Consider the following 12,278-nt stretch of genomic DNA (forward strand, 5'->3'; position numbering starts at 1 on the left):
CTCCTGTCATTGTTTCTCTATCCTCTCCTATCATTGTCTCTCTGTCCTCTCCTGTCTCTGTCGCTCTGTCCTCTCCTGTCTCTGTTGCTCTGTCCTCTCCTGTCTCTGTCCTCTCCTGTTATTGTCACCCTGTCCTCTCCTGTTATTGTCACTCTGTCCTCTCCTGTCTCTCTGTCCTCTCCTGTCTCTGTCACTCTGTCCTCTCCTGTCTCTGTCGCTCTGTCCTCCTGTTATTGTTACCCTGTCACCCTGTCCTCTCCTGTCTCTGTCGCTCTGTCCTCTCCTGTCTCTGGCGCTCTGTCCTTTCCTGTCTCTGGCGCTCTGTCCTCTCCTGTCTCTGTCGCTCTGTCCTCTCCTGTCTCTGTCGCTCTGTCCTCTCCTGTCTCTGTCGCTCTGTCCTCCTGTTATTGTCACCCTGTCACCCTGTCCTCTCCTGTCTCTGTCGCTCTGTCCTCTCCTGTCTCTGGCGCTCTGTCCTTTCCTGTCTCTGGCGCTCTGTCCTCTCCTGTCTCTGTCGCTCTGTCCTCTCCTGTCTCTGTCACTCTGTCCTCTCCTGTCTCTGTCGCTATGTCCTCTCCTGTTTCTGTCGCTCTGTCCTCTCCTGTCTCTGTCGCTCTGTCCTCTCCTGTCTCTGTCGCTCTGTCCTCTCCTGTCTCTGTCGCTCTGTCCTCTCCTGTCTCTGTCGCTCTGTCCTCTCCTGCATCTGTCGCTCTGTCCTCTCCTGCATCTGTCACTCTGTCCTCTCCTGCATCTGTCACTCTGTCCTCTCCTCTCCTGTCTCTGTCACTCTGTCCTCTCCTGTCTCTGTCACTCTGTCCTCTCCTGTCTCTGTCCTCTCCTGTCTCTGTCCTCTCCTGTCTCTGTCCTCTCCTGTCTCTGTCCTCTCCTGTCCCTGTTGTATCTCAGGACAGATCAGGAGAGCAGACAAGGAGAGTACAAACACACAGTACAAATCAATAACCTCCCCACAGAAAAAAAGGTTTCTGGGCCTCCTCTCAAACACACACTAGGATGGTTGTCCTGTTCGAGGATCAATAACCAATCAAAGCACTCATCACCTTTATAGCTCCCCTTAACACTACAGATATTCCCGGCCCTCACCCCGTACACACACTCAGCCACACTCTCTCTCTCTCTCTCTCTCTCTCTCTCTCTCTCTCTCTCTCTCTCTCTCTCTCTCTCTCTCTCTCTCTCTCTCTCTCTCTCTCTCTCTCTCTCTCTCTCTCTCTCTCTCTCTCTCTCTCTCTCTCTCTCTCACAAACATGCAGACACACAAATAGACATACACTCACACACCAAACTAGAACAAGAACTAGAAACACACAAAAAAAAAACTTTGATCGCCCTGTCTCTCTCTCATACATCTCAGTTAAAGCCAGCTCTTTCTTAACCAGCCACGGTCTGTTTCTCCCAGCACCAGTAACACTGATCCATGCCGTATGGATAGATAGTGCTCTGTGCATTGATTAGGCATGACAATGAGCTTCTGCTCCTAAAATAAGCTCTGTGTGTGTGTGAGTGCGCACACACACACTGCTCTGCGTCGGCACGCATGAATAAACATGATCTGTAACAGAGCTGAATGAGAATGAGACTCACTTTAGAGTGTGTGTGTGTGTGTGTGTGTGTGTGTGTGTGTGTGTGTGTGTGTGTGTGTGTGTGTGTGTGTGTGTGTGTGTGTGTGTGTGTGTGTGTGTGTGTGTGTGTGTGTGTGTGTGTGTGTGTGTGTGTGTGTGTGCTTGTTAATGTGCGTGTGTGTGAGTGTGTGCATGTGTGTATTATCTGTAACAGAGTAATCTCAGTTAACCCAGAACTAAAATCTCTGATAATTTGGTCAGATGCATGATTAGGATCTGGGAGTGACGAAAACCCAAGACCCAGAACTAATGCTGCTTGTTAGCTCATGCATCCCATAGGATAGTGACAGATTCTACAGTACCAGTTACGTTTATGTACAGTATATCTGTCCACAAGAGGTTCGTAACAGAGCTGATGAGAATAAGGCCTCGGCTGCCACCTTGTTTAGCCAGAAGGCTTTTCAACACACAGTCACCTCGTCCTACAAAAAGCAGCACACGTCTGTTGGGTCCTGTGATGCGATGTTTGAGTGTGTTTGCCTTACCGTTGGTGTCTGTGTCATCACTCTTGGGAGGGGCATGTCCTGTGTATCCCACGGCAATTCTAATCATCCGCTCTGGATTCCTTATCCTTTTCAACCCTACAGAGAGAGAGGGAGAGAGAGAAAAAGAGAGAGGGAGGGAGAGAGAGAGAGATGGGATCGAGAGTAGAGAAGAGAAGAAAGAATAAGAAATTGGGCAGAATATTCCTATTATTACAAACTCCATCCATACTAGAGGCGTGACCATTGGCTTCAACAACTTCTACTTCTGCTTTGTTTTCATCTCTTAATTTCCCTGTTTCCCTGGTCACTGTTGCTATGATACAGACTTACTACAGTAAGAAGTGGTCATATTATGGTCGAGTCAGTGACATCCAATCTTCCATTCAAACAGTAAGAGCAGCCATATTCTAATCTATAGCTTGATCTACACTGAGTGTACAAAACATTAGGAACCTGCTCTTTCCATGACATAGACTGACCAGGTGAATCCAGGTGAAAGCTATAATCCATTATTGATGTCACCTGTTAAATCCATTTCAATCAGTGTAGATGAAGGGGAGAATTGAGACATGGATTGTGTATGTGTGCCATTCAGAGTGTGAATGGGCAAGACAAAAGATTGAAGGTGCCTTTGAACTGGGTATGGTAGTAGGTGCCAGGCGCAACAGTTTGAGTGTGTAAAGAACTGCAATGCTGCTGGGTTTTTCACACTCAACAGTTTCCCGTGTGTATCAAGAATGGTCCACCACCCAAAGGACATCCAGCCAACTTGACACAACTGTAGGAAGCATTGGAGTCAACTTGGGCCAGCATCTCTGTGGAACACTTTCAACACCTTGTACTCCATGCCTGACAAATTGAGGCTATTCTGAGGGTTAAAGGGGAGGTGCAACTCAATATTAGGAACGTTTTCCCAATGTTGTGTACACCCAGTGTATACTGCAGTAGCATCCTCGCTTTACATAAGTCAGATAGTAGAGCTACAAGACATCGCTAGTGGCTGTCAGGCATCCAAGGATAAGCCTGTGTGTGTGTGTGTGTGTGTGTGTGTGTGTGTGTGTGTGTGTGTGTGTGTGTAGCGAGGTGGTGGTACTCCATGTTTATGTGCCTGTGGGCTCCTCCTCTCTGATCTGCTGGAGTTTCTCTACGCAACGGGACTCTCAACCCACGGCCTCCATAAAGCCTGAAGCTATGTATGCTACGTATGTTTGTGAGTGTGTCTGTCTGCATTTACGTTTGTCCCCTTCTATGTGTGTGTGTTGTGTCTGTGTGTTTGTCTGTCTGCCTGTCCTACAATTAGGCTTCTAATTGATGTATCCTGAATAAGTACACAAAAGGTAGAAATATGTAATATCCTTCTTTTGTCTATTATTGGGTGTTATTCTACAGACTGGTTATTATTGTAGTGAGCTCTGTCCCTAAATAAGACCACATTTGGTTGGTCCAGACCAGGCCAAATCTGAAACAATCATAGAGTTTGGACATCACAGTACAGCACAGTAGAGCAAAGTGCAGTAGAGTACACTAAAGTAGATATGTTCAGTTAACCACTTAAGAATTCAGAAACAAACTAACTAATTGGTAGGTCTACCACTATTTGTTACTTCTGTGAACTTTTAGAAATTTTTCCTCCTCATAAGTGAGAGGAATTAGAAAATATCTGAAAGATATGTGGGTTTTTGGTACCAGAATCACAAGACAACATATCTTAAACTTACAGCAGGCAAATTATTTCTCCAAAACGAAATATAAGTGTTGATATTAGTTGTCAGGGGTCTTTACTTCAACATTGTGTTTTTATGTATTTCTAATACATTAGATATATATACAAAAGTATGTAGATATCCCTTCAAATCAAAGAATCAAATTGTGTTTGCCATATGCGCCAAATAGAACCTTACCGTGAAATGCTTACCTACAAGGCTTTAACCAACAATGCAGTTCAAGAAATAGAGTTAAGAAAAAATTGACTTAATAAACTAAAGTAAAAATAAACTAAAAAGTAGCAAAATAAACTAACAATAACAAGGCTATATACAGGGGGTACAGCTACCAGGTAAATATGTGCGGGGGTACAGGGCAGTCGAGATCAATCAATGTCAGTGAAAACACTTTCCAGTTGGTCCGCATGCTCTGAGTACTTGTCCTGGTAATCCGTCTGCCGGGCCTTTTGAATGAATCATTTTTTTATAAGCGTCCGGATTAGTCTCCTGCTCCTTGAAAGCGGCAGCTCTAGCCTTTAGCTCGGTGTAGATGTTGCCTGTAATCCATGGATTCTGGTTGGGTCACTGTGAGGACAACTTCGTTGATGTACTTATTGACGAAGCCGGTGACTGAGGTGGTATACAGCTTATCATGAGGTACTCTGCCTCATGCGAGCAATAAGTTGAGACTTCTTTAATATTAGACATCGCGTACCAGCTGTTATTGGCAAATAGACACACACCACCACCCCTCGTCTTACCAAATGTAGTTGTTCTGTCCTGCCGATGCACGGAAAACCGAGCTAAGTGTATATTATCCGTGTCGTCGTTCAGCCACGACTTGGTGAAACATAGGATGCTACAGTTTTTAATGGCCCGTTGGTAGGATAGTCTCGAACGGAGATCATCCAGTTTAATCTCCAGTGATTGCACTTCGGCCATTAGAACGGATGGTAGAGGAGGGTTATCCACTTGCCGACAAATTCTCGCAAAGCACCCAGATCTCCTCCACTGTATTTGCGTATTTTTTTCACTCGAATGATGGGGATTTGGGCCTGGATGAATCCCGGAACATATTCCAGTCTGTGCTAGCAAAACACTCCTGTAGCGTAGCATCCACATCATCTGAACACTTCCGTATTGAGCGAGTCACTGGTACGTCCTGCTTTAGTTTTTGCTTGTCAGCAGAAATCAGGAGAATACAGTATAATTATGGTCAGATTTGCCAAATGGAGGTGGAGGGAGAGCTTTGTATGTGTCTCTGTGTGTGGAGTAAAGGTGGTCTAGAGATATTTTTCCTTTGGTTGCACGTGACATGCTGGTAAAAATGAGGTAAAACAGATTTAAGTTTGCCTGCATTAAAGTCTCCGATTACTAGGAGCGTCGCTTCTGGATGAGCATTTTCTTGTTTGCTTTATGGCCTTATACAGCCTGTTGAGTGCTGTTTTAGTGCCAGCATCGGTTTGTGGTGATAAATAGACGGCTACAAAAAATATAGATGAAAACTCTCTTGGTAGATAGCGTGGTATACAGCTTATCATGAGGTACTCTGCCTCATGCAAGCATTAAGTTGAGACTTCGTTAATATTAAGACATCGCGCACCAGCTGTTATTGACAAATAGACACACACCACCACCCCTCGTCTTACCAGATGTAGTTGTTCTGTCCTGTCAATGCACAGAAAACCGAGCTAAGTGTATATTATCCGTGTGAAACATAGGATGCTACAGTTTTTAATGTCCCGTTGGTAGGATAGTCTCGAACGGAGATAATCCAGTTTATTCTCCAGTGATGGCACGTTGGCCATTAGAACGGATGGTAGAGGCGGGTTACCCACTTGCCGACGAATTCTCACAAGGCACCCTGATCTCCGCCCCCTGTATTTGCATATTTTTTTCATGCGAATGAAGGGGATTTGGGCCTGGTCTCGGAGAAGCAGTATATCCTTTGCGTCGGACTCATTAAAGGAAAAATCTTTGTCCAGTTCGAGGTGAGTAATCGCTGTTCTGATATACAGAAGGTCTTTTCGGTCATAAGAGACGGTAGCAGCAACATTATGTTCAAAATAAGTCACAAACAATGCGAAAAACACACAAAATAGCACAGTTGGTTAGGAGCCCGTAAAACGGCAACCATCCCCTGGCACCATTATTAAGTTCAAATTAGTGGATTCTTCTATTTCAGTCACAGCTGTTGCTGACAGGCGTATAAAATCAAGCACATAGCCATGCAATCTCCATAGACAAACATTGGCAGTAGAATGGCCTTACTCAGTGAATTTCAATGTGGCACCGCCATAGGATGCCACCTTTCCAACAAGTCAGTTCGTCAAATTTCTGCCCTGCTAGAGCTGCCCCGGTCAACTGTAAGTGCTGTTATTGTGAAGTGGAAACGTTCAGGAGCAACAACATCTCAGCCGCAAAGTGGTAGGCCACAGAAGCTCACAGAATGGGACCACCAAGTGCTGAAGACCATAACGCATAAACATTGTCTGTCCTCGGTTGCAACACTCACTACCTAGTTCTAAACTGCCTCTGGAAGCAACATCAGCCCAAGAACTATTCGTTGGCAGCTTCATGAAATGGGTTTCCATGGCCAAGCAGCCGCACACAAACCAAAGTTTACCATTCGCAATGCCAAGCATCGGCTGGAGTGGTGTAAAGCTTGCCGCCATTGGACTCTAAAGCAGTGGAAATGAGTTCTCTAGAGTAATGAATCACGATTCCCCATCTTGCAGTCCGACAAACTAATCTGGGTTTGGCGGATGACAGGAGAACGCTACCTGCCCGAATGCATAGTGCCAACTGTAAAGTTTGGCGGTGGAGGAATAATGGTCTGAGTGTCACGTTCTGACCTTAGTTCTTTTATTATGTCTTTGTTTTAGTATGCTCAGGGCGTGAGTTGGGTGGGTTGTCTATGTTCGTTTTTTCTACGTTTTTGGTATTTCTGTGTTTGGCCTGGTATGGTCCTCAATCAGAGGCAGCTGTTTATCGTTGTCCCTGATTGAGAACCATATTTAGGTAGCCTGGTTTCACTTTTGAGTTGTGGATGATTATTTTCCGTGTTAGTGTTTGTTACCACACGGGACCGTTTTGTTTGTGTCACTTTGTTATTTTGTATTTTTGTAGTGTTCAGTTTGTCTTATTAAATTGGACACATACCACGCTGCAAATTGGTCCGATCTCTCTTACTCCTCATCAGAGGAAGACGACGAACGTTACAGAATCACCCACCACCAAAGGACCAAGCAGCGTGGTAACGGGCAGCAGCAGCAGCAGCAGCGATCTCAGGACTCCTGGACATGGGAGGAGATTCTGGACGGAAAAGGACCCTGGGCACAGGCTGGAAAATATCGCCACCCGAAGGCTGAGCTGGAGGCAGCAAAAGCCGAGAGGCGGTGGTATGAGGAGGCAGCACTGCAGCGCGGCTGGAAGCCTGAGAGGCAGCCCCAAAAATGTATTGGGGAGGAGGCACACGGGGAGTGTGGCGAAGTCAGGTAGGAGACCTGCGCCAACTCCCCGTGCTTACTGTGGAGAGAGGGGGACCGGGCAGGCACCGTGTTATGCTCTGAGGCGCACGGTGTCCCGGGTGCGCAGGCATAGCCCGGTGCGATACATAGCTGCGCCTCGTATCGTCCGGGCTAGAGTGGGCATTGAGCCAGGTGCCATGAAGCCGGCTCAGCGCATCTGGTCTCCAATGCGTCTCCTCGGGCCGGGGTACATGGCACCAGCCTTACGCATGGTGTCCCCGGTTCGCCAGCACAGCCCAGTGCGGGCTATTCCACCTCGCTGCACTGGTCGGGCTACGGGGAGCATGGTCGGTGCTCGAGAGCTCCAGTGCGCCCTCACTGTCCGGTCTATCCGGTGCCACCTCCACGCACCAGCCCTCCGGTGGCAGCCCCCCGCACCAGGCTGTCTCTCCGTCTCCTTCCTACAGGTGCTCCCGCCTGCTCAGCACTGCCAGAGTCTCCCGTCTGTCCTGAGCTGCCAGAGTCTCCCGTCTGTCCTGAGCTGCCAGAATCACCTGTCTGTCCTGAGCTGCCAGAGTCTCCCGTCTGTCCTGAGCTGCCAGAGCCGTCAGTCAGCCAGGAGCTGCCAGAGCCGTAAGTCAGTCAGGAGCTGCCAGAGCCGTCCGTCAGCCAGGAACTGCGGGAATCACCCTTCACTCCTGAGCTGCCGGAGTCTCCCGCCTGTCCGGTGCTGCCGGAATCTCCCGTCCGTCCGGTGCTGCCGGAATCTCCCGTCCATTCGGGACCCTTGGATTGGGTCCGAGGTCGGCGGCGAGGGTCACCGCGTTAAAGAGGCCACAGAGGCGGGTAAAGAGGCGGAGAAGGACTATGGTGGAGTCTGGTCCGCGTCCCGCGCCAGAGCCACCACCACGGACAGACACCCACCCAGACCCTCCCCTATAGGTTTAGGTTTTGCGGCCGGAGTCTGCACCTTTGGGGGGGGGGGGGTTGGGTGGGTTGTCTGTGTTAGTTTTTCTTTGTTTTGGGATTTCTGTGTTTGGCCTGGTATGGTCCTCAATCAGAGGCAGCTGTTTATCGTTGTCCCTGATTGAGAACCATATTTAGGTAGCCTGGTTTCACTTTTGAGTTGTGGATGATTATTTTCCGTGTTAGTGTTTGTTACCACACGGGACCGTTTTGTTTGTGTCACTTTGTTATTTTGTATTTGTGTAGTGTTCAGTTTGTCTTATTAAATTGGACACATACCACGCTGCAAATTGGTCCGATCTCTCTTACTCCTCATCAGAGGAAGACGATGAATGTTACACTGGGGCTGTTTTTCACTAGGCCCCTTAGTTCTAGTGAAGGGAAATCTTAACGCCACAGCATACAATGACATTCTAAACAATTCTGTGCTTCCAATTTTGTGGCAACAGTTTGGGAAGGCCCGTTCCTCTTTCAGCATGACAATGCCTCCATGCAAAAAGCAAGGTCCATTCACAAATGATTTGTCAAGAGTGGTGTGGAAGAACTTGACTGGCCTGCACAGAGCCCTGACCTCAACCCCATCAAACATCTTTGCAATGAATTGGAGCCAGGCCTAATTGCATCAGTGCCTGACCTCACTAATGCTCTTGTGGCTGAATGGAATCAAGTCTCTGCAGCAATGTTCCAACATCTAGTGGAAAGCCTTCCCAGAAGAGTGGAGGCTGTTATTGCAGCAAAGGGGGCACCAACTCCAATTTAATGCCCATGATTTTGGAATGAGATGTTCGATGAGCAGATGTCCAAATACTTTTGGTCATGTAGTGAACCTTTTAAGACCTTTTCTGGTACATGTTGTTTTAAGTTTTATTCTTTGTATTATATTTTACCAGATCTAATGTGTTATATTCTTCTACATGAATTTAACATTTATACAAACTTCAAAGTGTTTCCTTTCAAATGGTATCAAGAATATGCATATCCTTGCTTCAGGTCCTGAGCTACAGGCAGTTAGATTTGGGTATGCAATTTTAGGCAAAAATGGAGAAAAAAAAAAAGGGTCAGCTCCTTAAGAGTCCAAGACCCCTTTTCCATCTGTTTGACCAGAAATCAAAGCCTTTGCTTAGTCCTAATCATTAGAATGGAAAATGGTTGAAAAATGTATATGCCTTAATTTCTCAAAAAACATAGACTCTTAGCTTTGATTTGACACCCAATTTGACATGCTCCAATAAACTTCACATGTTGGTGCTGATGGGTCATTTTACATGGAGATGCCAGTAAGCAATATCACATCATCATATAAAGCAAGGCGTCTTATCAACATCAGCTAAATTTAAATCAGCCAAAAATGGTCTCTTGCTAATGCAATGTGGACATTCCTCAATGGTAGGCTAAAATTGGGAATTTAGAATTTTGTTATTTGTTATAGAATCCTGTTATAATGTATGATGATGTCATATTATTGAGTCTGTCTTTAAATTCACTATAATTTCTTAAATAACATCAATGTAAAGGATATGACATGTTCAAACATGCAAATGATTTTGTTCTCTAATTCAAATGGACTTGGATCTATTTCTACAGGCATCAGTAATGAGGCAGAGTTGAGTGGTACTGAAGATCACAGCTTACAGTGTAGGGTGAGAGACAGATACTATGACCAACAAAAGACACTGAGTACACCAAACATTAGGAACACCTTCCTAATATTGAGTTGCACCCCCCCCCCCCTTTTTGCCCCCATTCTTGATACACACAGGAAACTGTTGAGTGTGAAAATCCCCAACAGCATTGCAGTTCTTGACACAAACAAGTGCACCTGGCACCTACTACCATACCCCGTTCATAGGCACTTCCATTTTATGTCTTGCCCATTCAGCCTCTGAATGGCAAATATACACAATCCATGTCTCGATTGTCTAAAGGGTTAAATATCCGTATTTAACCTGTCTTCTCCCCCTCATCTACAGTGATTAATGTGGATTTAACAAGCGACATCAACAAGGGATCAGAGCTTTTACCTGGATTTACCTGGTCAGTCTATTTCATGGAAAGAGCAGGTGTTCCTTATGTTTTGTACACTCAGTGTATATCCCCAGGATATACAATGATGCTGAAGCTAGATCAAAAATTGCTTTATTGGCACACATTGCTCCCACCCACACACAAGTATGCAAGTATGCTGCATGCACAAACACAAACACACAATGCTTATCTTTCTTTCGTGACACACTAACTATGAATAGTAGCAAGAAAGATGTTGACAACAAAGTACCCTCTGTTGTTGTGTATCTCATTCACACCAGGGAGAGAAGTCTACCCTCGGGGAATTCCTCAACAGAAGATAAAGACTTGGCCCACTGGTCACAGATGTCAGTCAGTTCTAAGTCTAGTTTTGATTTACATTTGGTTGAGTTATCAACTGTCCCGAATTCAACGTGAAGAAAAAAATGGCACCATGTCATTGGATTTAGGTGAGTGTGTTTTTAAATTATTTGGAATCAATGTATTGTTTTCTTATAATACTGGCATGGCATATAGCAGACGCTCTTCAGACCGCCTTGCAGTATGTTCCGCGTAGAATCATCATCAATCAACTCTCCGTCGTCTACAGCGTGTAAAAAAACAACATCACATTGTGGCTGACCGCACAGACTGCGGGGTTGCGTGCGTGAGGAGGAATCGCACTACAGAAGATACACGGACGATTTCGTGCTTTACCAGCGTGTGTGTGTGTGTGTGTGTGTGTGGGATGCCTGAGCTGAGAAAGCATCTGAATTCCTCCAGCGTGAAGCTCTCACAACCACTCAGATCCTGTTACGCTCAGCCGCGTAAACCTGCTACCCAGGGGAGACGCTGACACGCAAAGCAACGAAGAAAACAACATTCTCACGTACTGTATCTAAACAAACACACTCGTTTGCATTATATCCCCATATTTTCAAACCTGCTCTCGGTAACCGTTTGTCATCGAGCTGAAGTCTGTGGCTGCCTGTAGCATATCTCAGCATCGCTTCAGTGTCCGTGTTTTCAGGACAGGACAGGACTGGGAGAGAGCGAGAGATGAAAAAGAGGAAAGCTCCTCCATCTCTCTATTCCTCCATCCCCTTACCTGAACCCAACGTCTTATGTCGCTCTCCCTTTTTTCGAGGTCAACAACAACTACAGAATCATCACCTTATTTCTCTCTTACCTTCCGGCTTGTTTTCGGCAGCCATTTCCCCTCCGCGCGCCTCATCCCTCCTCCTCCTCCTCCTCCTCGCGACCTGGGGGGGACCACGCGCGTGCACGCCGAGGACAACTCAAGGAGGGGGGCGGGGCGCAATGGGCGAGCCCGCTCAACACAGCTACTCTATTGGTTAGAAGCGTGATGATTGACAGCGGGGCTCCTCGGTGATGCCTCGTGAACTCGCAGAATCCATATTGCTCTGAGTCCATCATACCAGTTTTGTATCTAGCTAACTTTGTCTCCGCCCCCAATCGCTCTCTCTCTCTCGCTCTCTCTCTCTCTCTCTCTCTCTCAGACACAGAGGCGATGCGAGGAGACACAACCAAATTCCGCCATCAGTACACATCTGCCAAAGCTCTCTGATAGCCAACTGACTATGATTGCAGGTCGTTGTTGTAAATGGGTTCACAATGACTTACAAGGCCAACTCAAACATAAGTATTTATGTAAACAACACGCAGTTTCTTCCTTTTTAGTGGTCTAGGCCTAGTCTGGATACCAGTATTTTTAGATAACATTCCACTCATTGCCTCTCCTGTCATTTGGGAAATAGATGAACAGAGAAGGCAACCAGGCTAGTCTAGGCCTATTTCACTAAAACTGATTCTATTCAGGAAATAAAGTGAAATTCAATTAATTAATTAATTTTCATTATTTACAGAGACACATGATTGCTTCATTCTAATTCCAAGCTCAGATCGATAGCAAGGGCCTAATCGGTCTTTAACCTTGCATCTCTCTCAGGTCTTTCTGTGAGATGGTTGTATTAGCCTATGACCTATCAAGCA

General features: G+C 46.2%; 1 protein-coding gene across 5 annotated transcripts in view; it reads right to left on the reverse strand.

Annotated features, from left to right (window-relative positions):
- The window catches only part of LOC110528035 (calmodulin-binding transcription activator 1), a 135,946-nt gene extending 124,418 nt beyond the window's left edge, over positions 1-11,528 (reverse strand). For all 5 annotated transcript variants that reach the window (XM_036983596.1, XM_036983594.1, XM_036983595.1 and 2 more), the window contains exons 1-2: positions 11,455-11,528; positions 2,123-2,218 (exon numbers count right to left, since the gene is read on the reverse strand). In XM_036983596.1, the coding sequence (XP_036839491.1) occupies positions 2,123-2,218; positions 11,455-11,479 (121 nt within the window). In that variant the 5' untranslated portion in view covers positions 11,480-11,528. The remainder of the gene's footprint in view (positions 1-2,122; positions 2,219-11,454) is intronic.
- Positions 11,529-12,278: the final 750 nt, after the last annotated feature.

Source organism: Oncorhynchus mykiss, chromosome 7, assembly GCF_013265735.2.
Source record: "Oncorhynchus mykiss isolate Arlee chromosome 7, USDA_OmykA_1.1, whole genome shotgun sequence".
Taxonomy (NCBI): Eukaryota; Metazoa; Chordata; class Actinopteri; order Salmoniformes; family Salmonidae; genus Oncorhynchus; species Oncorhynchus mykiss.